This window comes from Heptranchias perlo, chromosome 13 (genome assembly GCF_035084215.1).
Source record: "Heptranchias perlo isolate sHepPer1 chromosome 13, sHepPer1.hap1, whole genome shotgun sequence".
Taxonomy (NCBI): domain Eukaryota; kingdom Metazoa; phylum Chordata; class Chondrichthyes; order Hexanchiformes; family Hexanchidae; genus Heptranchias; species Heptranchias perlo.
Window position 1 is genome coordinate 3,397,880 of NC_090337.1, and position 27,649 is coordinate 3,425,528.

Below are 27,649 nucleotides of genomic sequence, written 5' to 3' on the forward strand. Positions count from 1 at the left end.
GAGAGGAGAGGGTGAACTTTGGGATTGGGGGGGGGAGGGAGAGTGGGGGAAGAACAGAATACAGCATTCAGATTATCCCAGTGTCGGGTGGTACATAACGCTGAGGAAGTTCCTCAAGGTGAATCGAAGTGAAGTACTTCATTTTCTCCTGCTTTTAAATTGTATGATTTCAGACAGTAGACGCTAAGAAGCTGGAAAAAGCTGAAGCCCGAATAAAAGCAAAACAAGAAAAGAGGACCGAGAAGAGCTCACAGAAGACCGCAAGTCCTTTGTAAGTACTGGACGTGCTTGATTGCTTGAATTGAGAGGTGAGCCGTGTACAATCCAGAGCTTCACTGCTGAACCTTGATAATGTGTGTGTATATTATCCTGCCCTACGACCCTCCGAGATCTCTCTGCTCCTCCAATTCTGGCCTCTTGCACATCCCCGATTTTCTTCACTCCACCATTGGCAGCCATGCCTTCAGCTGCCTGGGCTCTCGGCTCTGGAATTCCCTCCCTAAACCTCTCCCTCTCTCTCCTCCTTTTAAGACACTCCTCAAAACTGACCTCTTTGACCAAGCTTTTGGTCACCTGTCCTAATATCTCCTTAATAACAACAGAAAATGCTAGAGGAGCTCAGCAAGTGAGGCAGCATCTGTGGAGAAAGAAACAGAGTTAACGTTTCAGGTTGAAGACTTTTCATCAGAACTGGAAGATGTTTGAGTTAAAGTTTTTAAGCAAGTACAGAGTCAGAGAAAGGCGGGGGAGGGAGGGAAGGAAAGAACAAAAGGGAAGGTCTGTGATAGGTTTAGAGGACAAAAGTGATTAAGTGACAAAAGGGATGATGGTGCAAGGCAAGGAGGGTGGGGATGGGACAGCTAAGAAACAAAAGATTTGTCCGGAGTAGCTATAAATGGCAACAGCAGATCCATTACCAGCACTTGCTGTCTGAAAAAGCAGTAGTTATGATGTGAAGTTATTGAAAGCAGTGTTGAGACCAGAAGTTGGAAAATGCCTAAATGAAAGAAGCGATGCTGTTCCTCGAGCTTACGTTGAGCTTCATTGGGACAGTGTCAGAGACCGAAGACAGAGAGGTCAGAGTGGGAGTGGGTTGAGAAATTAAAATGGCAAGCGACTGGCAGGTCAGGGTCACACTTGTGGACAGAGCGGAGGTGTTCAGAAAAGCGATCACCCAATCTGCGTTTTGTCTCCCCGTCGTGGCAGCGAATACAGTGTTACTAACTTGAAAGAAGTACAAGTAAACCGCTGTTTCACCTGGAAGAAGTGTTTGAGGCCCTGGACGGTGGGAAGGGAGGAGGTGAAGGGGCAGGTGTTGCATCTCCTGCGCTCGCATGGGAAGGTGCCTTGGGGAGGAGGGCGGGTGGTGGAAGAGTGGACCAGGTTGTTGCAGAGGGAACGGTCCCTTCGGAATGCTGGGAGGGGAGGGGAAGATGTGTTTGGTGGTGGGATCGCGCTGGAGGTGGCGGAAGTGGCAGAGGATGATCCGTTGAATCTGGAGGCTGGTGGAAAGGAAGGTGAGGATGAGGGCGACCCTATCATGGTTCTGGGAGGGAAGGGAAAGGTTGAGGGCAGAAGTGCGGGAAATAGAATGAACGCGGTCAAGGGCCTGTCAACTACAATGGAGGGGAATCCTCAGTTGAGGAAAAAGGAAGACACATCAGGAGCACTAGTGTGGAAGGTGGTATCGTCAGAACAGATGCGACGGAGAAACTGGGAGAAGGGAATAGAGTCCTTACAGGAAGCGAGGTGGGAACAAGTGTAATCAAGGTAGCTGTGGAATTCGGTGGGCTTATAATAGATATTGGTTGACAGCCTATCCCCAGAAATGGAGATAGAGAAGTCGAGGAAGGGAAGAATCGGAGATGGACCATGTGAAGGCGAGGGAAGGGTGGAAATTGGAAGCAAAGTTGATGAAATTTTCCATTGTACATTGATGACTGTATCGATGCCGTTTCCTGCTCTCGCTCCAAACTGGAAAATTTCATCAACTTTTCTTCCAATTTCCACCCTTCCCTCGCCTTCACAAGATCCATCTGACTCTTTCCTTCCCCTCGTCAACCTCTAAAGAACTGTCTCATTGTTCTGTTCCTTAAATGCTGTTCATCTGTAATATCTTTCAGTTCTGAAGTAGGGCTTATACCTAAAACATCAACTGACTCATGATCTAAGAACATAGGAAGAGGCCATTAAATTAGATCATGGCTAATCTGTACCTCAACTCCGTTTACCCTCTTTTGCTCCATATCCCTTGATACCCTTACCATACTAAAATCTGTCAATCTCAGCCTTGAAAATTTCAATTGATCCCCAGTAACCACAGCCTTTTGGTGGAGAGAGTTCCAGATTTCATAGAATCGTAGAGGTTTACAGCACAGAAGGAGGCCATTCGGCCCATTGTATCCCTGCCGGCCGAAAGAGTTATCCAGCTTAATCCCACTTGGTCCATAGCCCTGTAGGTCACGGCACTTCAAATGCACATCCAAGTACTTTTTAAATGAGTTGAGGGTTTCTGCCTCTTCCACCCTTTCAGGCAGTGAGTTCCAGACCCCCACCACCCTCTGGGTGAAAAAAAAATCAGCTCTCATCTAATCCTTCTACCAATTACTTTAAATCTATGCCCCCGATCACTGACCCCTCTGCTAAGGGAAATAGGTCCTCCCTATCCACTCTATCTAGTCCTGTCGTAATTTTGTACACCTCAATTAAATCTCCCCTCAGCCTCCTTTGTTCCAAAGAAAACAACCCCAGCCCATCCAATCTTTTCTCATAGCTAAAATTCTCCAGCCCTGGCAACATCTTTGTAAATCTTCTCTGTACAAAATGGATAGATGGGGAGATGGCTGGGTTGGCATGCTGGAAAAGCAATGATCACGTTTATTTTGTGCCTTATCACATGGCCAATACATCGGAATGCTTCACCCACTGAATTGTTTTTAATGTGCAGTGATTGTGATTAAGCAACGTGAGCTCAAATGGGTCCAATTGCCTTCTTCATCTGAACCTATCTTGTGACATGATATTTGCTCAGCAGAGTTAAGTCTCTCATCATGTGCCTCCAACACAGTAGAATCATAGAAGTTACAACATGGAAACAGGCCCTTCGGCCCAACATGTCCATGTCGCCCAGTTTATACCACTAAGCTAGTCCCAATTGCCTGTACTTGGCCCATATCCCTTTATACCCATCCTACCCATGTAACTGTCCAAATGCTTTTTGAAAGACAAAATTGTACCCGTCTCTACTACTGCCTCTGGCAGCTCGTTCCAGACACTCACCACCCTTTGAGTGAAAAAATTGCCCCTCTGGACCCTTTTGTATCTCTCCCCTCTCACCTTAAATCTATGTCCCCTCGTTATAGACTCCCCTACCTTTGGGAAAAGATTTTGACTATCTACCTCATCTATGCCCCTCATTATTTTATAGACTTCTATAAGATCACCCCTAAACCTCCTACTCTCCAGGGGAAAAAGTCTCAGTCTATCCAACCTCTCCCTATAAGTCAAACCATCAAGTCCCGGTAGCATCCTAGTAAATCTTTTCTGCACTCTTTCTAGTATAATAATATCCTTTCTATAATAGGGTGACCAGAACTGTACACAGTATTCCAAGTGTGGCCTTACTAATGTCTTGTACAACTTCAACAAGACATCCCAACTCCTGTATTCAATGTTCTGACCAATGAAACCAAGCATGCTGAATGCCTTCTTCACCACCCTATCCACCTGTGACTCCACTTTCAAGGAGCTATGAACCTGTACTCCTAGATCTCTTTGTTCTATAACTCTCCCCAACGCCCTACCATTAACGGAGTAGGTCCTGGCCCGATTCGATCTACCAAAATGCATCACCTCACATTTATCTAAATTAAACTCCATCTGCCATTCATCGGCCCACTGGCCCAATTTATCAAGATCCCGTTGCAATCCTAGATAACCTTCTTCACTGTCCACAATGCCACCAATCTTGGTGTCATCTGCAAACTTACTAACCATACCTCCTAAATTCTCATCCAAATCATTAATATAAATAACAAATAACAGCGGACCCAGCACTGATCCCTGAGGCACACCGCTGGTCACAGGCCTCCAGTTTGAAAAACAACCCTCTACAACCACCCTCTGTCTTCTGTCGTCAAGCCAATTTTGTATCCAATTGGCTACCTCACCTTGGATCCCGTGAGATTTAACCTTATGTAACAACCTACCATGTGGTACCTTGTCAAAGGCTTTGCTAAAGTCCATGTAGACCACGTCTACTGCACAGCCCTCATCTATCTTCTTGGTTACCCCTTCAAAAAACTCAATCAAATTCGAGAGACATGATTTTCCTCTCACAAAACCATGCTGACTGTTCCTAATCAGTCCCTGCCTCTCCAAATGCCTGTAGATCCTGTCTCTCAGAATACCCTCTAACAGCTTACCCACTACAGATGTCAGGCTCACCGGTCTGTAGTTCCCAGGCTTTTCCCTGCCGCCCTTCTTAAACAAAGGCACAACATTTGCTACCCTCCAATCTTCAGGCACCTCACCTGTAGCGGTGGATGATTCAAATATCTGCTAGGGGACCCGCAATTTCCTCCCTAACCTCCCATAACATCCTGGGATACATTTCATCAGGTCCCGGAGATTTATCTACCTTGATGCGCGTTAAGACTTCCAGCACCTCCCTCTCTGTAATATGTACACTCCTCAAGACATCACTATTTATTTCCCCAAGTTCCCTAACATCCATGCCTTTCTCAACCGTAAATACCGATGTGAAATATTCATTTAGGATCTCACCGAAGCATTGAAAACAAATTGTAAAAAGGAGTATTTTACAGGCCTTGCTGCAACGTGCTCTTGATTCTGACTGGTGAAGGGGAGTGGAATATAAAAGTAGAGATGTTTTGCTACAGTTGTACCGGGCATTGGTGAGGCCACATCTAGAATACTGTGTGCAGTTTTGCTCTCCTTATTTTAGAAAGGACATAATTGCTTTGGAGGCGGTTCAGAGAAGGATCACTCGACTGATTCCTGGGATGAGGGGGTTATCTTATGAGGAAAGGTTGGTCAGGTTGGGCCTGTATACACTGAAGTTTAGAAGAATGAGAAATGATCTTATTGAAGCTTATAAGATCCTGAGGGGACTGGAAGGGGTAGATGCTGAGAGGATGTTTCTCCTTCTAGGAGAGACTAGAACTCGGGGCCACAGTTTAAAAATAAGGGGTCTCCCATTTAAGACGGAGATGAGGAGAAATTTTTTCTCTGAGGGTCGTGAGTCTGTGGAACTCCCTTCCCCAGAGAGCGGTAGAGGCAGGGTCATTGAATATTTTTAAGGCTGAGTTAGATAGATTCCTGATTAACAAGGGAGTCAAAGGTTATAGTCGGGAGATGGGAAAGTAGGGTTGAGGTCACAATCAGATCAGCCATGATCTTATCAAATGGCAGAGCAGGCTCGAGGGGCCAAATGACCTACTCCTCTTAATTCGTATGTTTGTATGTATGTTAGTCAGTGCAGCAGGTCCTGTCCAATCCCAATAGTGCTCTGTGTTGAGTCACTAACCTCAGCCCTGCTGTTGTGGAGAGGCAGCAAGCCAGATGCAGGCAATGCTTGTCGGGGAGGGAAATGTTGACTTGGAGTCAGCCCCAGGTTATGCTTATTCAAAGAGTAACATTGGTGCAGTCGTGTGAGGAAGTGCACAGCACAGGGAGTACAGTACCTTTTTTTTTAAACTTTGTTTTCTCACCAAAGTTAAATGAGCCTCAGCCTTACTTCAGCTCTTCTAAGCACATTTTTTGGCCCTTTGAAGTCACCCAGCAGGACCCTCGATTGTGCTGTGCCTGCTTCCCATTCTCACTGTTGCAGGCAAGCAGCCGTACTTCACTGTTTCAGAAAGGAGCAGTGGAACAGTGCGGTCACGAGCCCTGTGACATTGGCGTGGAGGAGTATCTAGGACAGAAGGACCCGTAAGGTACTGTGCGCTCCATCACTGGCTCTTGCTCATCTGTGGAAGGTCAGCTTGCCTTGTTAAAATTCCACTTGTATCGGTATCGAAAATGAATAGAAATACAGTTGTATTTGATTTGAGCATCTTAACTTTGTGTGTAGTTCTGTAATGCCAGCTGAAAATGTCACTTTATTTTCAAGCTATGTATATAATAGAAAATGAAAATATCTCAAAGATTTGAACACTAAAAATGTGAAGTCTTCTCACATATTGTTTCATTTTCCCCTCTTGGATGAACTGTTCAAATATGTGTTTCTGCCCTAAAAACTGTCGAATCATGCTGGTTAATGGATAAACTTCAAAGACTCCTTTGAAGTCTGGTTTCTCCTGGAACTGTTGGCTTTGATGTGGCTTCTGCGCCGACACTTTCAGAGCTCTCTCGCACGAGAAGTTGGAAGTACATTCCTGTTGTAAGAAGCTGATGTTTTTCTTTTTATGTTCTGGTTGTTATTTTTTTATTTTGAAGGAGTAAGATTGCCGGTTACTCATGATGCCAAATTTGCGGGTTATTTCTGGGGCACGGGAAAGTTTGAGACTTACCCGAGTTGCTGGTTCTTTCAACTGTTTCAACATAGGGTGTTCGACCCATTAGTCTGAACTGGATTCAGTCACAGCTCTCCAGGGTGAAAGAACAGTACGGTGACTGTGTGTTAGTGATCTAAACATTCTTCTATTGCTTGCTGATCACTGAAAATGAACACCTGGTGCCCCATGTGCCTCCGTGTTTGAATGCACCACCTGATGTGGTACTCAGCCATGCCGTCCACATTCGACAACCTGCACAGTTTGATTTTTAGGGCTTCACCAAATACTTCTCTCGTGGTCAGCATCAACGGCCACTCCTGCTCTCGTGAACCAAATTTTATGACTTTATACACAATGCTAATATAGCATTGCCCAGAGGTTGAACAGACACGCTTGTTGCTTTAAATAGCTCACTGAATTGCAATGTACTCTCTACTCTTAGCCTTTGGATCGCAGAAAAATAAACACCAACAGACCTCGTGATTTAAACTATAAACTACAAAATAGAGAGCAGGTCCAGGCAGAGTCTGCTGAAAGTCCCAGGCAATCTGGAGCCCTTGGATACCCAGATATTGCCATCTACACAATCAGATTGCCTGCCAGAAAGGCAAGAATGGTCTCCTTGGATCATGATGACAAGCTAGCAAGGATTCTCTTCTGTTCAGTTGGCCATGAGATCTCCACATAGGGCATGGATCCAACCTTGCAAGACTGTGCCCGCACAGGCAGGACCCTTGAAACCTCCCTCATTCGGCTGAACCCAAGAGATGTCGCTGAAGTACCCTGACCCCCCCCCCCTGCAGAAAGCATGTGGTTCCCAGCATGTGCCTAACTGAATCCAACAACCTCAAGGAGTCTGACAGGGGCGAGAGTGGTGGGGCAGATGTAGAGCTCAGTGTCATTGGCGTACATATGAACGCTGATCCCCGTGTTGCCAAGGGGCACCATATAAAATAGGACGAAGGATGGATCTTTGTGCGACTCCGGGGGGTAACTGTGTAGGATGAGAAGCCATTGCTAGAGATCCTAGAGATTGGTAGGAATGGAACCAAGCAAGGCAGTCACATGGAGCTGGACAATGGAGGAGAGGCAACTGAGGAAGATGGTGTGGCCGACCAGGTCAAAGGCTGCAGAGAGGACGAGGAAGGATAATGCACCATGGTGATGGTGAATGTCGCTCGTGACTTTAGTTAGGGCCGTTTTGATCCTGTGGAAGATGGATTGGAGGGATTCAAACAGGGTGTTGTGAGGAAGATGGGTACGTAGCTGGGAGGGAACAAAAATTTCAAGGACATCAGAGATTGGAGATGGGGTGGTCATTAACAAGGGCCCAGGATGCTTTTCTTTAGTGGTTATGATGGTGAACTTGACGGGGAGGAGGCCAGTGCATGATAAGAGGGACCTGTTTACAATGGCAGTGAGCATGGGGCCAGGAAGGGAAGGTGGGTGATCTTAGAAATCCAAGACGTGTGGCCATAATCTTAAGCACCAGATAAGGAAAGGGGAAGATTGGAAGAAACTTGTTCAAATGTGGAATGCTTTGCCACAAGTGGTAATCAGTGCTAAGCCAACTGTAGCATTCAAAGAGGTATTGGATAATTATTTAATCAGGAAAAGTATGAAAAGGGATAGGGAAAAAGCAAGAAAATGAGACCGTGGAAGATCAGCCTCAAGAGGGGCCAAATGGCCTCCTCCTGTCGTAGAACTTCTGTTTGTATCGGACAACTGAAAGGGCCAGTCAACCACTGCCACTGTAGCATAGGTGAGGTCAGCAGTTCACGGTGTTGGGAAATGTGGGCAATGACCCACTGCTCCCTCGGGTTGCAGCACTCCCCAGAGTGGCCAATCAGCAAGATCCAACTTGTGATTGTAGTCCTTGTCAAAATATATAGTGAATGATGCCAGTCCGTTGATGGCTTTTCTGTGGTGTTAGCCGCTGGCTATAAGGTTATGCTTTCTGATTTGTTTCAGGGTTCTTGAGGAAGCCTCAGCCAGTCAAGCTTCCAATAAGAAGGAAAACCGCTTGGAAGCTTCAGGAAAGAACAAGTCGTACGATATTAAGATCGAGAATTTCGATGTCTCCTATGGAGACCGGTGAGTGTGTCTGCTGACGAGCACTGGACATGTCTGGGTCTGTTGTAGACTAATTGATGGAGATCGAATACAATGATTCGTGACCATCAGGATGGTAGAAGGTGAACTAGATGGACCTTGGTCTTTTGTTGTCTAGCAATTCCTATGTTTCTATATTTAAAATCCTTGTGTGCAAGATACGGTGGCACTTCGCTTGCATATTGGGTTATGGGAGACCGACCTCTCTCCTGGCCTCCCATGCTTATGCTGTGCTCCTGCTGATCTGTAGGTCTGATTCAGGTCTGTGTGCAATGGATCAATGGGAGGGCAGAGGCAAACAACAGTATAAGTAGCATAAAGGACTTCTTGTTCTTCCAGTTGTCCCCGTGGATTAAAAATATTGGGTTTGATGAATCTTGGAATGCAGCGGGCCTGGGAATTCACACTGTACCTGGTCCCGTGCATCCACGTGTCTGTGTCCTTGCGCTGTTCAGCATCACGATGAAAACCAGCGTCGCAGGCTCGACAAGAGGTAGCTCACCTGACGGCAGATCACGGGGTCCTGCGTTACTGCTGGGTCATTTATCTTGAGGAACATTGTCACTGTCGGGAGAATCGTGCATTCCTGCTCAATAACACTGTATCAAGGTAGTGAGGGTAAAAGCCCATGTGAATCCCATTAGTACCTGGGCTAATGTGAGCACTCAACATCTTTCTTATCTATAGGGGCAGCCTTAACTGAGACAAATAGGATAATTATGTTTAGTTGAAGTATGATCAGGTGCTTAATTAGTTTTTGAAAAAAACAACTTGATATTGGATCTGCTAAAAATGCACTGTGGAGCTTTTTATATCATGCATTAGAAATGAGCACCATAGGGTGTCCAATTACCTTGCAAGCGATGTAAAAAACATGGAATAAATTCATCAAAGGGTTCCCAACCCTTGTATCTTCATGGGCCACATAGGTGTGTACCATGTAGCCTCAAGGGGCCACGTGTAAAGTTGAAATCCACAGTCCCATTAGTCTCCGTATATCTCGAGTTGCTGTACTAACAGATCTCAGTGTTCTTAGGATTTATCCACCAGTGAGGCAACAACACTAAACCCCAGGCCCACAAAATTCAAAGAGGGCAAATCAGCAAATAAGAAATACAAGCGCAAATAGGGCTGGGTTGCGTGGGCTCTGAAGCTGGATGCCAGTATAGGCACAAATCTGTCGGGTGCAGATTCTTTAAAAAAGCCATATTCCTCCGGCTTGGTGTCGCTGGCAGCTTGTGGCGTCTGGGATGCCATTTGTGATTCTTGTTACGGGTGGACAATCTGGCAACGCTGTTTCCCATGTGACTGTCCTGAGGGGCCTCCTCTTCCCATCACATGCTCACGGCCACAGTCTGGTTCAGGGAAGGGATCCTGAGACCACCACCCCCCCCCCCACCCCCCACCCCGTCTGGCCTACATGTGATTTCAGTCCCACACTACATGGCTGACTGTTAATGCCCTCAAGGCAACTAGGGATGGGTGATAAGAGCGACCTGTGAACAAATAAATATTTAAAATAATCACAGTCTGAAGGATGAATTGAAAGTGAAATTGCCACGGTGGGACCAGTTCAAATCCCACCATGGGAGTTTGAGAATTTGAATTCAGTTTAAAGAAAAGCTGGTATCAGTGAAAGTGACCATGAAATGACCAAAACCCAAGTGATTCACAAATATCCTTTAGGGAAGGAAACCTGCCGTCCTTACCCGGTCTGGGCCCATATGTGACTCCAGTCCCACACTAATGTATTTGACTCTTAAGTGCCCTAGCAAGACACTCAGTTGTATCAAATGTTACAGGTGGCCCACCATCACCTTGTCAGGGCAACAAGGGATGGGCAATAAATGCCAGCCTCGCCATCAATGAATCGGTGATGGAAGTTGCACCTTTGCTAAAAAAAAATCATTTTGGCAAAGTGGATTTGGTGAAGAGTTGTTAAAAATTAAGTATTGTTAAAAATTAAATTAAAAATTGAGGGATTTTAATTGAGTAAATAAGGAGAAACTGTTTCCACTGGCAGGAAGGGTTGGTAATCAGAGGACACAGATTTAAGGTAATTGGCAAAAGAATCAGAGGTGAGATGAGGAGAAATTTTTTTACGCAGCGAGTTGTTGTGATCTGGAATGCGCTGCCTGAGAGGGCGGTGGAAGCAGATTCAGTAATAACTTTCAAAAGGGAATTGAATAAATACTCGAAAAGGAAAAAAAATTGCAGGTCTATGGGGAAAGAGCAGGGGAGTGGGACTAATTGGATAGCTCTTTCAAAGAGCCAGCACAGGCACGAGGGGCCGAATGGCTGCTTTCTGTGCTATATGATTCTATGATACAAAGGACAGTACAAAGTATTAAAATATTCGGGGAAAGGGTCTGTATTTTAAAATCTAGTAACTCTTCATTTCAGGACCTTACTTACTGGCGCCGAGTTGCACCTCGCTTACGGTAGACGTTATGGTTTGATTGGTCGGAACGGCTTGGGGAAAACGACGCTGCTGAAGATGATGTCGGCACGAAGTCTCCGCATCCCGTTTCACATCAGCATCTTGCATGTGGAGCAGGAGGTGGTGGGCGATGAAACGCAGGCGCTGCAGAGCGTGCTACAGTGCGACACGGTGCGCGAAGGCCTGCTGCAGGAGGAGAAGGCGCTGACGCTGAAGATGAACGCCGGCCTGTAAGTGAAGACCCGCAGCATGAGGCAGGCGCAAGGGCTGTGCAAATGGTCAGCGCTCTAGACGGACGCTCGGATGGGCTTCTCTCAAAGCTGTCCAGCTCGTGCTGGAGGGTGTTCCGTGATTCGGTCTCGTAGCCCATGTGTTGGCTTTTCTTTATATTCCAGATTTTTTTCTTGGGTTCAGTGTCTCAGAACACTCCTGTAGCTGAGCCCTTGATTCCAACAGACCAGGGTGTGCTTTTAACCTGCCCACCAGCCAGATAATTTGTAACAAGCCTAGCAATTAAAAAAAAAACTAGCATTGATATAGCGCCTTTCACAACCTCAGGATGTCCCAAAGCGCTTCACAGCGAATTAAGTACTTTTGAAGTGTAGTCACTCTCGTAATGTAGGGAAACCGGGCAGCCAATTTGCGCACAGCAAGGTCCCAAAACAGCAGTGAGATAAATGACCAGATAATCTGTTTTTGCTGATGTTGATTGAGGGTTAAATTTTGGCAAGGACACCGGGAGAACTCCTTGTTCTTAGTACAGTGCCATCAGTTTGATGTCTCGACTGTGAGGTGGCACCTCAGAACATGTAGCACTCCCTCAGTACTGCACTGAACTGGCAGCCTAGATTTTGTGCTCAAGTCTCGAGTGGGGCTTGAACCCACAAGGCTGATTAAAACAGAAAAGGTCATTGCTGTATATTGGCTTATTGCTTATATCTCACAATCTTCCTCGACTTCAAGAGGCAGTAGAACAAGCTCTCCACTAGACCATGACTTGGGCTATAAACTGCCAAACAGATTTATTAAACTGTAAGTGTATTAGTCAACAGTAGCAACTATACACTAGATTTACAGGAGTTACAGACTTGACCTTGGAAGATGGAAAATAGCCGTTATATCTGCTGCACGACCTTCAGTGTGAGCTGGACCTGACGTGAGATCCCGGAATATTAATCTTGCATGGCAGTTCACTGCTGACCATCCACAGTGTCTCTCTTAGCCCATCTATATCTCTCTTGACTGCTTCAGATGGGCGACTGAATTGCAACAAGACAGGCTGAGATACACTTTTTTAAATGACTGGGACGAATTAAATTTAAGTATGTATCTCAAACTCATAGTGCTGCCAATCACACACGTATTCAAACAAAGCCCACAGGATGTTTGTATTTGAATTGAATGATTTGGCCCACCCCATCCTTAGATACCTGTCAATGACACAACATCTGTTCTGGGATTATTGTGTGTCAAAACAAACTGGGCCATTTTCTGTGGCAAGCCTGTTTTTTAACCCTGTAGGTACCATGACAGCAAGAAAGAAGCCGATACCATGGTACTTCAAAGGCGAAAGTGCTTCATTTATGTCACACCATGTCAACAAAGTTGGGCGAAGGTTATGTCATGGTTGGGTTATCGTATTTAAAAGTAGCCTGGGGGTTTTATCATGATGAAAATGTCAGAAATTCTGGTGTTTTTTCCCTCTGTGTGCATAAAGTTAATACATTATTTTACCAGTTCTCGTAAATCAGGGACCATGTTCTGAAAGAAGGTTTCTTCAACTTTACGATAGGAGCATTCCAGTTTTGAGCAAAACTTTTCAATCCAGTTATTCTTGTTTGGTGGCTTTTTTATATCAATAAGAAACTTTTAGAAACGATAATCCGGTACAGAATTAACATTCACTTGGACGAGTGTGGATTGATTAGGGAAAGCCAGCACGGATTTGTTAAAGGCAAATCGTGTTTAACTAACCTGATAGAGTTTTTTGATGAGCTAACAGAGAGGGTAGATGAGGGCAATGCAGTTGATGTGGTGTGTACGGACTTTCAAAAGGCATTTGATAAAGTGCAGCACGATAGCCTTATCGTCAAGATTGCGGCCCGTGGCATAAAGGGGGCAGTAGCAACATGGATACAAAATTGGCTAAGGGTCAGGAAACAGAGAGTAGCGGTGAACGGTTGTTTTTCGGACTAGAGGGAGGTGTACAGTGGTGTTCCCCAGGGGTCGGTGCCGGGACCACTGCTTTTCTTGATATATATTAATGACTTGGACTTGGGTGTATAGGACACAATTTCAAAATTTGCAGATGACACAAAACCTTGAAGGGGATTGTAAAAAGCGAGGAGAATAGTGATAGACTTCAAGAGGATATAGACAGGCTGGTGGCATTGGCGGGCATGTGGCAGATGAAATTTAATGCAGAAAAATGCGAAGTGATACATTTCGGTAAGAAGAACGAGGAGAGGCAATATAAACTAGAGGGCACAAGTCTAAAAGGTGTAGAGGAACAGAGAGATCTGGAGGTATATGTGCACAAATCGTTGAAGGTGGCAGGGCAGGTTGAGAAAGCGGTTAAAAAAGCATACAGAATGCTGGGCTTTATAAATAGAGGCATAGAGTACAAAAGTATGGAAGTCACGATGAACCTTTATAAAACACTGTGTTCGGCCACAACTGGAGCATTGTGTCCAGTTCTGGGCACCGCACTTTAGGAAAGATGTGAAGGACTTAGAGAGGGTGCAGAAGAGATTTACTAGATGATTCCAGGGATGAGGGACTTTTGTTACATGGATAGACTGGAGAAGCTGGGATTGTTCTCCTTGGAACTGAGATGGTTGTGTGACGATTTGATAGAGGTATTCAAAATCATGAAGGGTCTGGACAGAGTAGATCGAGAGAAACTGTTCCCATTGGCGGAAGGGTCAAGAACCAGAAAACATAGATTTAAGGTGATTGGCAAAAGAACCAAAGGTGACATGAGGAATAACTTTTTTACACAGCGAGTGGTTAGGATCTGGAATGCACTGCCCGAGGGGGTGGTGGAGGCAGATTCAATTGTGGCCTTCAAAAGGGAACTGGATAAGAACTTGAAAGGAAAAATTTGCAGGGCTATGGGGATAGGGCGGGGGAGTGGGACTAGCTGGATAGAGCCGGCGCAGAATGGCCTCCTTCTGTGCTGTCACTTTTCTATGATTCTGAATTGATCTCTGCTTTAGCAAACATTCTATATAAAGGAATATGAAGTATTTTAATACCGCTGTGTGATCAGAACTCCTCAACTCTACCAAACCGATACATACGAGTGGAGTGTTCCACCAGATTAAGGACTGCCTTTGGCTCCTGTTTGCTCCATTGAGTAATGTAGCTCCTCTGAAGCTGTGGTGAGCTTTGTATGAAGTTGGCACTTCTCCCAGCTCCACACAGTTCAAAGGGACACATGAATTGAAGGAAGCTGCTGAGAATGAGAAGCTTCTGTCCCGGTAGCTCAGTGGTAACAGTCCGTGTGCGGCTGAGCCACGCAGACCAGAAGGTCCCACATTTGATCTCCAGCTGTGTTGACTGAGGTGCTATCAGTTGGGGTGACAGTTCTAGTTTTGACCTCGGTGCCGCCTGGGCGAGGGATGGGCCGGGGTACCGTTCCAGTGACCCCTGTTGAGACAGTGAGGGTTGGATCGGGCTCTGCTTTGAACTGCCTGTGAACACTCTCACACGTGAAGGACGGCCACTTAACTGAGGTCTCTAGGGTGCCCAATGCACCACGTACTGTACCCCCGTGAAGGTCAGGAGAGAAGAGAAAAACACATCTCTCACCTTTGAGTTAGCGATGGAGTTCAGTCGGTAAGCTGTGAATCTAATAGTTGTTTTTGTGATTTTTCTTTTGCAGGAGCGATGGTACAGAGAGCAGCAGGCTAACAGAAATTTACGCAAAATTGGAGGAGATCGAGGCAGACAAGGCTCCAGCCAGGTGCGTTTAGAATGATCAAGGACGAGCTGAGATAATCCTTTAGGAACGGCGGAGCTTTGGAGGTAACAGGCTAATGCGCCATCAAGAAACACTGAAAGTGAAGAGATGTTTCTGCCAAAGCATCGGTCGGAGTCGGTAACAGCCCCAGACCTTGAGAGACAGAAAAGCCGACCATGGTTCCTGTGATCCAAAGACCCAGCTGGGCTGTGTGTGTGTTTGGATGCTAAATGAGGTTGGGATTGGGATCAGCTGTTGTGTCTCTTCTCCCCCCCCCCCCCCCCCCCCCCCCACCCACCCCCATTCAATGTCAGGGCTCACACGTGAAGGACAGGCATTTGGGCTAAATACCAGAGGGCTCCTCGTGGTTGTGGAATGTACCCCAGCAGGATTTAACACCTTTGGACGATGGGGGGAGGGTGAAAATGAGAACGTACAATGGTGCATAGGAACAGGAGGAGGCCATTCAGCTGCTCGAGCCTGTTCTGCCTTTTAATTAGATCATGGCTGGTCTGAACCTCAACTCCATTTACCCACTTAGCTCCACATCCCACGATACACTTACCCAACAAAAATCTATCAATCTCAGTCTTAAAAGCTCCAGTTGATCCCCAGCATCCACAGCCTTTTGGAGGGAGAGAATTCCAGAGTTCCACTATCCTTTGTGTGAAAATGTGCTTCCTAATTTCCCTCCTAAATGGCCTACCTCTAATTGTAAGATTGTGCCCCCTTGTTCTGGATTCGTCCACCAGAGGAAATAGTTTCTCTCGATCTACCGTATCAAATCCATTTTTCATTTTAAACATCTCAATCAGATCACCCCTCAACCTTCTAAACTCATGGGACTACAAAAGCCCGGTTTGCCCAGGGTGAGGGCTCTGTTCTACTATCTTCTATGCTCAAATCGCCTGTTAATCCTCACTCGATATAAGCTCACGCATAAAAAATAGCCATGTGGGTAAAGTGCCAGAAAGGCTCAGCACCGTGTTTTATAAAGGCTGTTGGATCTGGTGTCAATGGCAAAGTTTATTAATGTAGATTTGGCAGTTTTACAGTTGATCTGCAGATGTAACTCGATGTGGTGATTCATCTTTTCAGTAAAGTTTCTTGAGCTCCAGCATTGCACGAACTTCTATCAGTTTTTCCAGGGCAATGTGTTGGCACATTTGAGTTTTTAGTATGATTTAGAACGCTGGGAATGACTTGCTGTTCAGGGAGTCTGTTTGGCTCTGTTGTGATGGTCCTTTAAGTTTGGACGAGACGGGGGGAGTTATGTCGAGGTGGCCTAACAGGATTGCATTGTTTTAAACCAAGGGAAAAAATAATTTTGACTCCTCTTATCTTCACACTCTCTCTCATGTGCATTCTCTCTTACACTCTCTCACACACACCTTGTTCTCCCTCCCAATTCCCATGCAAAGATCTGTATCCATCTCCGGTTTGATGGTCTCTTTCTCTATTTTTAGGGCCTCGGTTATTCTGGCTGGTTTGGGGTTCAGTTCCAAGATGCAGCAACAGATGACCAGGTAAGGCACTGTGCGTAAAATATGCCTTTTGAATAAGCTGTTTACTTTGTCTGACGTTTTCCTAAAGTACAGTCAGTTTATTATCAGTGAGAATAAGCAGTCCATCATAGAGGGCTGTCTCCTATCGATAACAGAACCATCGTTGGTTCACGCGTACATTATTTTTGCCTGTTGTAACCTCTGTACTCCTCCCCTGTTTTACTTAAACTGTAGCAATTCTATAATAGCCAGTGTACCATAGAATTAATTTACTATCTACCCTCAATTTCCTTTGTTTTATTAATAAGAGTTTTATTTAACTTGGGCATCCCTGTTCTTTTTTAATCATTTTGAAGTTCTGAAGAAGTTTTTGTTTTAAAGCCCAGTGTTAACTTTGTGTTTGTATTTCAGGGAGTTTTCTGGAGGCTGGAGAATGAGGCTGGCATTAGCCAGGGCACTGTTTGCCAAGTAAGTGGTTGATCCTCCATGGAGTATCCAATCTGTTCTGTTTAAAGCCGGAGAGCTGGCTGCTTTGAATACTTACATCATTGAGCTCTTACAGGGATATGGAACAAAGGCAGGAAAATGGAGTTGAGGTACAGATCAGCCATGATCTTAATTGAATAGTGGAACAGGCTTGAAGGGTTGAATGGCCTCCTCCTGTTCCTATATTATGCTTGAGCTATCTTCAATTCAAGAGTCATTTTCAACTCCTTTTCTTTTATGTCCAACTTTATTTATAAAATCAGCCAGTGTTTGATCCTGGAGATGCACTCAAACAAGAAAGTTACCCGATTTTTAAAAAAACTTCAGTGTTTCTGGACTGTGCTGTATCTAAAACTGGGCAAATCTGTTGCCCAGTGTGGTGCTGCGCTATAGAGACTAGAAAGGGCCCAAACTCAATCCCTGGACTTTATGGAGTTAATTAATCTCAGCTGAGGCAGCAGGAAGTTGGCCGCAGCACCCCAGAGCTAAAAGGGGATCTCTCAGCCCAAATTCCCCCTCCTGCCCACTATATTGCGGTTCCTGCTGGAGCATGTGTGGTGTGGTGATGTTGGGTGACAACAGGATTGGGCCCATTGTGATACCTCCGACAGTCGAATAGTCTGCTGACGCTCATTGTCTAGGCTCGCAGATGAAGATAGTGGATAGGCTTGTAGAAAATTGGAAAAGGAAATTATTCTACGCAATTCTGATTAATATCTTTTCTAATCTGATTATAAAGGAGCTTAATTAAGATTACAGTTAATATTTCATTTACCTTCCTGTTTGTTGGGAATGGGGAGGAAATGGAAAACTTCAGAAAATACACGGAGGTCTGAAATTTCCAAAGCAATCGTGCTGTTGGCAGGCAAAGGGACGTCTGGTAAGTGGGAGGCTTTCAAAAGTGTGTTAACCAGGGTTCAGGGTAAGCACATTCCTTATAAAGTGAAGGGCAAGGCTGGTAGAAGTAGGGAACCTTGGATGACTCGGGAGATTGAGGCACTGGTCAAAAAGAAGAAGGAGGCATATGACATGCATAGGCAGCTGGGATCAAGTGGATCCCTTGAAGAGTATAGAGATTGCCGGAGTAGAGTTAAGAGAGAAATCAGGAGGGCAAAAAGAGGATATGAGATTGCTTTGGCAGATCAGGCAAAGGTGAATCCAAAGAGCTTCTACAAATACATAAAGGGCAAAAGGGTAACTAGGGAGAGAGTAGGGCCTCTTAAGGATCAACAAGGTCATCTATGTGCGGAACCACAAGAGATGGGTGAGATCCTGAATGAATATTTCACATCGGTATTTACGGTTGAGAAAGGCATGGATGTTAGGGAACTTGGGGAAATAAATAGTGATGTCTTGAGGAGTGTACATATTACAGAGAGGGAGGTGCTGGAAGTCTTAACGCGCATCAAGGTAGATAAATCTCCGGGACCTGATGAAATGTATCCCAGGACGTTATGGGAGGTCAGGGAGGAAATTGCGGGTCCCCTAGCAGAGATATTTGAATCATCCACCGCTACAGGTGAGGTGCCTGAAGATTGGAGGGTAGCAAATGTTGTGCCTTTGTTTAAGAAGGGCGGCAGGGAAAAGCCTGGGAACTACAGACCAGTGAGCCTGACATCTGTAGTGGGTAAGTTGTTAGACGGTATTCTGAGGGACAGGATCTACAGGCATTTGGAGAGGCAGGGACTAATTAGGAACAGTCAGCATGGTTTTGTGAGAGGAAAATCATGTCTCACGAATTTGATTGAGTTTTTTGAAGGGGTAACCAAGAAGATAGATGAGGGCTGTGCAGTAGACGTGGTCCACATGGACTTCAGCAAAGCATTTGACAAGGTACCGCATGGTAGGTTGTTACATAAGGTTAAATCTCATGGGATCCAAGGTGAGGTAGCCAATTGGATACAAAATTGGCTTGACGACAGAAGACAGAGGGTGGTTGTAGAGGGTTGTTTTTCAAACTGGATGCCTGTGTCCAGCGGTGTGCCTCAGGGATCGGTGCTGGGTCCGCTGTTATTTGTTATTTATATTAATGATTTGGATGAGAATTTAGGAGGCATGGTTAGTAAGTTTGCAGATGACACCAAGATTGGTGGCATTGTGGACAGTGAAGAAGGTTATCTAGGATTGCAACGGGATCTTGATAAATTGGGCCAGTGGGCCGATGAATGGCAGATGGAGTTTAATTTAGATAAATGTGAGGTGATGCATTTTGGTAGATCGAATCGGGCTAGGACCTACTCCGTTAATGGTAGGGCGTTGGGGAGAGTTATAGAACAAAGAGATCTGGGAGTACAGATTCATAGCTCCTTGAAAGTGGAGTCACAGGTGGATAGGGTGGTGAAGAAGGCATTCAGCATGCTTGGTTTCATTGGTCAGAACATTGAATGCAGGAGTTGGGATGTCTTGTTGAAGTTGTACAGGGCATTGGTGAGGCCACACTTGGAGTACTGTGTACAGTTCTGGTCACCCTATTATAGAAAGGATATTATTAAACTAGAAAGAGTGCAGAAAAGATTTACTAGGATGCTACCGGGACTTGATGGTTTGACTTACAGGGAGAGGTTAGACAGACTGGGACTTTTTTCCCTGGAGAGTAGGAGGTTAAGGGGTGATCTTATAGAAGTCTATAAAATAATGAGGGGCATAGATAAGGTCGATAGTCAAAATCTTTTCCCAAAGGTAGGGGAGTCTATAACGAGGGGGCATAGATTTAAGGTGAGAGGGGAGAGATACAAAAGGGTCCAGAGGGGCAATTTTTTCACTCAAAGGGTGGTGAGTGTCTGGAACGAGCTGCCAGAGGCAGTAGTAGAGGCGGGTACAATTTTGTCTTTTAAAAAGCATTTGGACAGTTACATGGGTAAGATGGGTATAGAGGGATATGGGCCAAGTGCAGGCAATTGGGACTAGCTTAGTGGTATAAACTGGGCGACATGGACATGTTGGGCCGAAGGGCCTGTTTCCATGTTGTAACTTCTATGATTCTATCTAGCGCACCAGACAAAAGGATGCATCACGGGCTGGAGTTATACTGCCACTGTCGTGTTGATTCATAGCGCATCAGCATGAATGTAGCAACGCAGCTCCCAAGTCAGTGCCAAATGATGCGAGACCCCTTGGGGCGTCCATCCTTATCATTATGGACTGTAACTCCAGTGTACACACGGACATACGAGAAAGGTCAGGAAAAGACCAGCTGGTCTGTTGATCCTGTCCCGTCCCATTGGCACAATCTGCTCACACCATTAAACCGATCCCATCCCCACCAACCCCCAGGCAAAAAAAAAGTGAAAAAAACTGGGAAATTCCCCCCCTCGTCCCCGCAGGTAACGAGAGCAAGCTGCAGGAGAACATGGGGACTGGTACCGCCATCCCCCATCAACCCACCTACTTTCTATAATGGGAGGTATGTTCCACCCGCAGGATCGTGCCCAGCTCCCCTTTGAGCACTGGCATTGATTCCACACTCACCGCATGTACTGGTAATTTATTCCAAAGAGTGCACTGTCCAGCCAGATTTTATAAGTCCTAGGGTGGTCTGTTGGATTCAGGCACTCTATAAACTTACATAGAATGTACAGCACAGAAACAGGCCATTCAGTCCAACTGGTCTGTGCCAGTGATTATGCTCCACACGAGCCTCCTCCCACCCTACTACTTCTAACCCTATCAGCATGTCCTTTTGTTCCTTTCTCCCTCTTATTTAGCTTCCCCTTAAAGACATCTATGCTAGTCACCTCAACTACTCCATGAGGTAGCAAGTTTCACATTCTAACTACTCTGCCTAAAGACGTTTCTCCTGAATTCTTGCAGCAAAATTTTGAATGTTATGAGAAACCGGGCACTTTTTTTTATTTGTTCATGGGATGTGGGCGTCGCTGGCGAGGCCGGCATTTATTGCCCATCCCTAATTGCCCTTGAGAAGGTGGTGGTGAGCCGCCTTCTTGAACCGCTGCAGTCCGTGTGGTGACGGTTCTCCCACAGTGCTGTTAGGAAGGGAGTTCCAGGATTTTGACCCAGCGACGATGAAGGAACGGCGATATATTTCCAAGTCGGGATGGTGTGTGACTTGGAGGGGAACGTGCAGGTGGTGTTGTTCCCATGTGCCTGCTGCTCTTGTCCTTCTAGGTGGTAGAGGTCGCGGGTTTGGGAGGTGCTGTCGAAGAAGCCTTGGCGAGTTGCTGCAGTGCATCCTGTGAATGGTACACACTGCAGCCACAGTGCGCCGGTGGTGAAGGGAGTGAATGTTTAGGGTGGTGGATGGGGTGCCAATCAAGCGGGCTGCTTTATCTTGGATGGTGTCGAGCTTCTTGAGTGTTGTTGGAGCTGCACTCATCCAAGCAAGTGGAGAGTATTCCATCACACTCCTGACTTGTGCCTTGTAGATGGTGGAAAGGCTTTGGGGAGTCAGGAGGTGAGTCACTCGCCGCAGGATACCCAGCCTCTGACCTGCTCTCGTAGCCACAGTATTTATATGGCTGGTCCAGTTAAGTTTCTGGTCAATGGTGACCCCCAGGATGTTGATGGTGGGGGATTCAGCGATGGTAATGCCGTTGAATGTCAGGGGGAGGTGGTTAGACTCTCTCTTGTTGGAGATGGTCATTGCCTGGCACTTGTCTGGCACGAATGTTACTTGCCACTTATGAGCCCAAGCCTGGATGTTGTCCAGGTCTTGCTGCATGCGGGCTCGGACTGCTTCATTATTTGAGGGGTTGCGAATGGAACTGAACACTGTGCAGTCATCAGCGAACATCCCCATTTCTGACCTTATGATGGAGGGAAGGTCATTGATGAAGCAGCTGAAGATGGTTGGGCCTAGGACACTGCCCTGAGGAACGCCTGCAGCAATGTCCTGGGGCTGAGATGATTGGCCTCCAACAACCACTACCATCTTCCTTTGTGCTAGGTATGACTGCAGCTATTTTCTAACGTCAAAAGAAAACTGACAGGAGAACAGAGCTCTAGGTATTTATGTAAGCATTGATGCGCCGTGCTCTTTCCTGTCCGACAGAGTCCCAAACACACACCTGGGGACGGGAGGGTCGATCAGTCGACCTTCTGTGGCAGATGCTGTAATCCGATACTAGGTAGGTCCCGCAGTACTTCCCCCGCTGTGTGTGAGTGATGGAACCTGGAGAAGTGGAATGGTCACTGGGTGCAGCTTGGCTCCTGATAACCCTGCAAGAGTAGTGGGGGGGTCTTAGCTGGATAAGCAGCAGGAAGATTAGCAGCGCCATGCACAGTTCTAGGTATATAAAATTCCAGTTAAACTCCGGCAGGATCCATACACGCACTTGGAGCTCCCAAATTCTTGCCTGTTACCAACTTTTGTCCAAGTTCTCTCGGTGAAGGTAAGTGTGGTGTATCCCTAAAGGTGGAGAATGTACACTCCACATTGGACAAACTGAACCTCTGCCTTTGTGGATCTCTCAGCTGCTTGGCTTTGAGACTCTAAAGCATGGAGTTGGAACCTATTAGATATCCTGTTGACTGAGAAAAACAACTCTGTCTCCTGCATATCTATAGCAGCAAGGAGTGTAACGCTAAATAAGGTGATCTGCAGTAGGCCAGTTGTATAACACGTATCAATCGAAAGTAGTTTGCTCTCCATGCTGCCGTATGGCATGTGAAATAAACATTATCCTGGCTCCTTGTGATATGTGGTCATGGTTGTATTTTAACTGACTCACTCTGCACCTCAATAAGCTCACTCTGCCTTCTTTTTGTTTTTGCTCACTTTCTCCCCTTTGTTCCCTCAAGGCGCTGACCCTTGGGGTTTCGTTAGCCCTGGGGTACCAGGGAAAGGTGTAGCTCTTCCACTGGTAGTCCAGTTGAGATCAGAGTTCAAATATGGGCACCGTCTGCACTGGAGTAAACAGTTTGATCTCAATACAGATAACTAACGATTGCATGTGGGTTATTACATTATCTCTTTTTCTCTCTCTCCCTCAGGCCTGATCTTCTGTTACTAGATGGTAAGTTAACTCTTCAAGAAAGAATTGCATTTATGTTGCATCTTATCGCGCCCCTCAGGAGCACTCCAAAATGTGCAGTGAATTACATTGAAGTGCAGTTGATCTTATGTAGTTTGTGCTCTATGACAATGGCATTGACTGAACTTAACAGGTACACTATCTGCTCTTTCTGATCAGTATTTGCAGTAGAATGTGCAATAAAATTTCAGTTGCTTTGATAGGTACTTTTGTACGTCTGAGGGCACATTGACTTGCGATACTGTAGTGGTAGAACGCATGTTTACATCTGTAGCCCCCCCCCCCCCACACACATCCAGTTCTTCATTCCAGTTGTGCTGTTGAGGGGCCAGGTGCTCCGCCACCTCCCACCGAGAGGAAGGAGTGTCAGCAAAGTATCACTCTGGCTCCTGATTGCACTTCTCCCGGGAGGACACTTTCACAGTCCTGATCTTAGCAGCAACGTGAATGAGGTGGTGCTATTGTAGACAATGTGACCTGCCCGAAGGGCAGCAGTAGATAAAACGGCTGCTGCAGCCAAGCTGGGCAGTGACACAACTTCCTCTCGTCACTTACCTGTACACCGAGGAGTGAAGGTGCAAATCGCACAACTTTTAAGCAACTGTGCCTGCAGCGCCGTTACTGCCGAATCTGCCCTGCGCTACAAATCCATGCAACTGAGAGGACAAAATATGACCGAAGCAGATTTTTAAAATTCATTCTTGGAATGTGGGTGTCGCTGGCAAGGCCGGCATTTATTGCCCGTCCCTAGTTGCCCTGTTATTCTTTGCAGTGGATTTGACATAACTGATTGTCTTGTTAGGCCACTTCAAAGGACAGTTAAGAGTCAACCATGTTGGTGTGGGACTGGAGTCACATAGGCCCAGACCAGGTAAGGACGGCAGGTTTCCTTCCCTGAATCTAATCATTCATGAATGTACCTTCAGGGACAGGAACCTGACACTCCTACCTGGTCCACACCACATGTGACTCCAGTCCCATATTACGTGGATGACTCTTAATGCCCTCAGGGCAACTAGGGATGGGCAATAAATGCGGACTTGACATCGACGCCCATATCACAAGAATAAATCTTTGAAAAATCTTGTATATATCCGTGTACAATCCTCTCTCATATTTTGAGGCTGAAGAATGTATGAAGTGGGCGTCTCTATATTTGGTAGAGGTATCGTTCGAATGTAATGTGCAGGCTCTGGGTATCCTTGAGTAGTTAACTTTGTGAAATCTTGTCAGTGACATCAGTAAACTTCATACAAGTAACTTCTCATTTTCTTAGAACCTACAAACATGTTGGATGTGCGAGCCATCCTGTGGCTGGAAACCTACCTGCAGGTGAGTCCTTGCTCTGTCCTGGGATTGAATGCTTTTCTGTGATCTCCTCAAGCCCTGCGACCTCCTCACCCCCCTTCCTCTCCCAAAATCTCTGTTCCTCTGACTCTGACCTCTTGTGCATCTCCCCCTCCTTTCGCCCACTATTGGCAGCCGTGCCTTCAGCCGCCGTGCCCCACGATCTTTTCACCCTAAACCTCCTCACCTTCCCTCTCCTCCTTTAAGTACCACTTTAAAACCCAACTTTCTGACTAAGCTTTTGGTCATTCTACCCATCAACCTTTTTGGCTCGGTGTCCATTTTTGCCCTTGGAATGTTTTTCATTATTAAAGGTGATGTATAAATGCAAGGTGCTGTTGTTTTTGGGTTCATGCATTTCAGTTTGAAGAAAAGACTTGCAATTATATAGCACCGTGGCATGCCTCAGATATCCCTAAGTGCTTCATATACAATCAACTACTTTACAGTGACCATAGACAAATGAAACAGACATTTTATGCAAAGAAAAGATCACAAAACCAGCTACGAGATGAATGGCAGGTAAATTTTTGGTGTTGGTTGAGGGAGGACGGCGTATTAATATTTCTGAATAGCATCATGAGATTTTTAGCATCCACTGGAACAGGCAGAAGGGGCCTTGGTTTCATGTATCATCCAAAGATCGGCATCTCTAACAATGCAGCACTGCGCTGGAGTCTCTGCCCAAGTCCCGGAGTGGGGCTCTAATCGACAGCCTTGTGACAGAGAGGCGAGAGTGACCAGGCAGGCATATGACAGGAAGAAAAATTAGATGAGCAATTGCAAAGTGCACCAGCTTCCTGCTAGTCCTCCACTGTGCTCGGGTTGTTCGGGTAGAAATTCATTTTATTACCTGACAAGCAAAATCTCCTAAAGAGGTATATGCCTGTTACTGGAAATGATGTATTGGGTAATTTGATTGTGGGGGAGCCAGAGACTCTGATCCTGGTCTATACAAGTGAGGCAATTGTACACTGAAGATACAAAGCAGACATTAATAGAAGTAGCGAGGTTGAATGAAACAGGCTGGGGTTGTAATGTTGAGCCCTTTGCTGTGTGCACACTGCTATTCTCTTCTATGCTGCCAGTTGCTGTTTGACCCCATGTAGGAGTAAAATACATCTACTGGATTTCTGCCCTGCCTGGGCTATTTATCATCCACACGTTAGAGATTGCAGGATATTTCATCTTAGAACTTAAAGGCTATTCCCCCTCTGCAAATAATTTTTTAAGTATCGCATATTGAATCACTCTGTTAAATAATAAAATGCAGCAAGTCTGGGGCTGTCTGTCTAAGGATGATGTAAAAAGAAAAAGAAAGGTCTTGCATTTATATAGCTCCTTTCACAACCTCAGGATGCCCCAAAGTGCTTCACAGCCAATGAAGTACTTTTAATCGCTGTTGTAATGTAGGGCAATGTAAATGTAGGTGGGGCTGTTCAGTAACTTTGAAGGTCAGTGGTTCTCAGTTTGCACAGTAAAGCCGTTGCTCCATATCCCTTGATACCCTTACCCAACAAAAATCTGTCGATCTCGTTCTTGAAAGCTTCATTTGACCCCCAGCATCCACTGCCTTTTTGGAGAGATTGTTCCAGATTTCTACTACCCTTTGTGTGAAGACTTTTCTTTTGAAGTGCTATCCTGTCTTTTTTTTTGGGGGCGTTCAGTCCCAGCGCTTTGAGTGAGGGATAGTGCGATTCAATCCTTCTCCGGCCATTCGGCACACTTATCGGGGGCAAATGAGGATTGAACTGAATGAGGGCCCCCAAAGCTCATGGGAAGAATGACTGACTAAACATTTTATTAAATTCTCAACTCGTCCCTGACTGAAATGGCCAGCCTGGCATTCCCAACTCATTCCAGGAGCGTGGAATGCGCTTTGCAGCTTCTGCATTGTGCGAGGCTGCTCTGCCGTGAAGTACCTTTTCACAGTGATTTATAGATTTCAGCATTTGAATATTTTAAAATACAATTGAAGAAATGCTCTTTTTTAGAATATATTTCTTTAATTACAGAATATTTAATGATTTGTTTTTTGTATCTTAAAAAAAAAACCTCTTCTGCTGAGTTTTGAAACTCTCTTTCCCTGAAGTCAGTTGTAGCAACCAACTGTGGCCCTGAGACGAGCTAACTCTGCACAGATTAGGGATCTGTTTGAACTCCAGGCCCATTAGTGCATAGTCTCGCTGTTGGAGTAAAGTGAAATGTCATGTGTTGGTTTAATTTTCCTCCAGGATTTCAGAATCCTTACCATTCTCCTCAAATCTCCACACCTTTCTTCTTATCTCTGTGATCTTCACACTCCACCCCCAGATCTCAGTTTGAAACCTATTGCCTTTCAACTCTGTTCCACTGTGTGTTTCCCCTCCCTCCTGTCCATCTGTTGCAGAGCTCTTTCCCATCATACCACTGCACTATGCATTTCTCTTAAATCTCTCTGCCTTGCTACCGCTCTCTCATTTTCAAAAGGCTCATCACCTACCAGGGAACAGGCTATTTTAGATCTTGTGTTGTGTAATGAGGCAGGGTTAATTAGTAATCTCACAGTAAGGGATCCTCTGGCTAAGAGTGATCATAATATGATAGAATTTAACGTTGAGTTTAAGAGTGATGTACTTAAGTCCGAAACTAGAGTCTTAAACTTAAATAAAGCCAATTATATAGGTATGATGGACAAGTTGGCTAAGGTAGATTGGGAAATTAAATTGAAGGGTAATACAGTTGAAAAACAATAGCAAATATTTAAAGAAATATTTCAAATTCTCAACAAATATATATTCCATTGAGAAATAAAAACTCCACGGGAGAAGTGATCCACCTGTGGCTAACTAAAGAAGTTAAGGATGGTATTAGATTAAAAGAAGAGGCCTATAATGCTGCCAAGAGTAGTAAGCCTGAGGATTGGGAGTGTTTTAGAAACTAGCAAAGGACGACCAAAAAATTGATAAAAAGGGAGAAAATAGAATATGAAAGTAAACTAGCAAGAAATATAAAAACGGATTGTAAGAGCTTCTACAAGTATTGTTAGAAGGAAGAGAGTAGCAAAAGTAAACGTTGGTCCCTCAGGCTGAGACAGGAGAATTTATAATGGGGAATCAGGAAATGGGGCAGATGCATTAAACAAATATTTTGTATCTGTCTTCACAGTAGAAGACACAAAAAGCATATCAAAAATAGTGCGGAACCAAGGGGCTAATGAGAGTGAGGAACTTGAAGTAATTATTATCAGTAGAGAAAAAGTACTTGAGAAACTAATGGGACTAAAAACCGATAAATCCCCTGGACCT

General features: G+C 45.4%; 1 protein-coding gene across 3 annotated transcripts in view; it reads left to right on the plus strand.

Annotated features, from left to right (window-relative positions):
- abcf3 (ATP-binding cassette, sub-family F (GCN20), member 3) overlaps nt 1-27,649 on the plus strand; it is a 70,013-nt gene that overhangs the window by 22,914 nt on the left and 19,450 nt on the right. For all 3 annotated transcript variants that reach the window (XM_067994850.1, XM_067994851.1, XM_067994852.1), the window contains 8 exons: nt 174-271; nt 8,490-8,612; nt 11,034-11,300; nt 14,957-15,037; nt 16,501-16,560; nt 16,951-17,007; nt 22,975-22,997; nt 24,292-24,347. In XM_067994850.1, the coding sequence (XP_067850951.1) occupies nt 174-271; nt 8,490-8,612; nt 11,034-11,300; nt 14,957-15,037; nt 16,501-16,560; nt 16,951-17,007; nt 22,975-22,997; nt 24,292-24,347 (765 nt within the window). The remainder of the gene's footprint in view (nt 1-173; nt 272-8,489; nt 8,613-11,033; nt 11,301-14,956; nt 15,038-16,500; nt 16,561-16,950; nt 17,008-22,974; nt 22,998-24,291; nt 24,348-27,649) is intronic.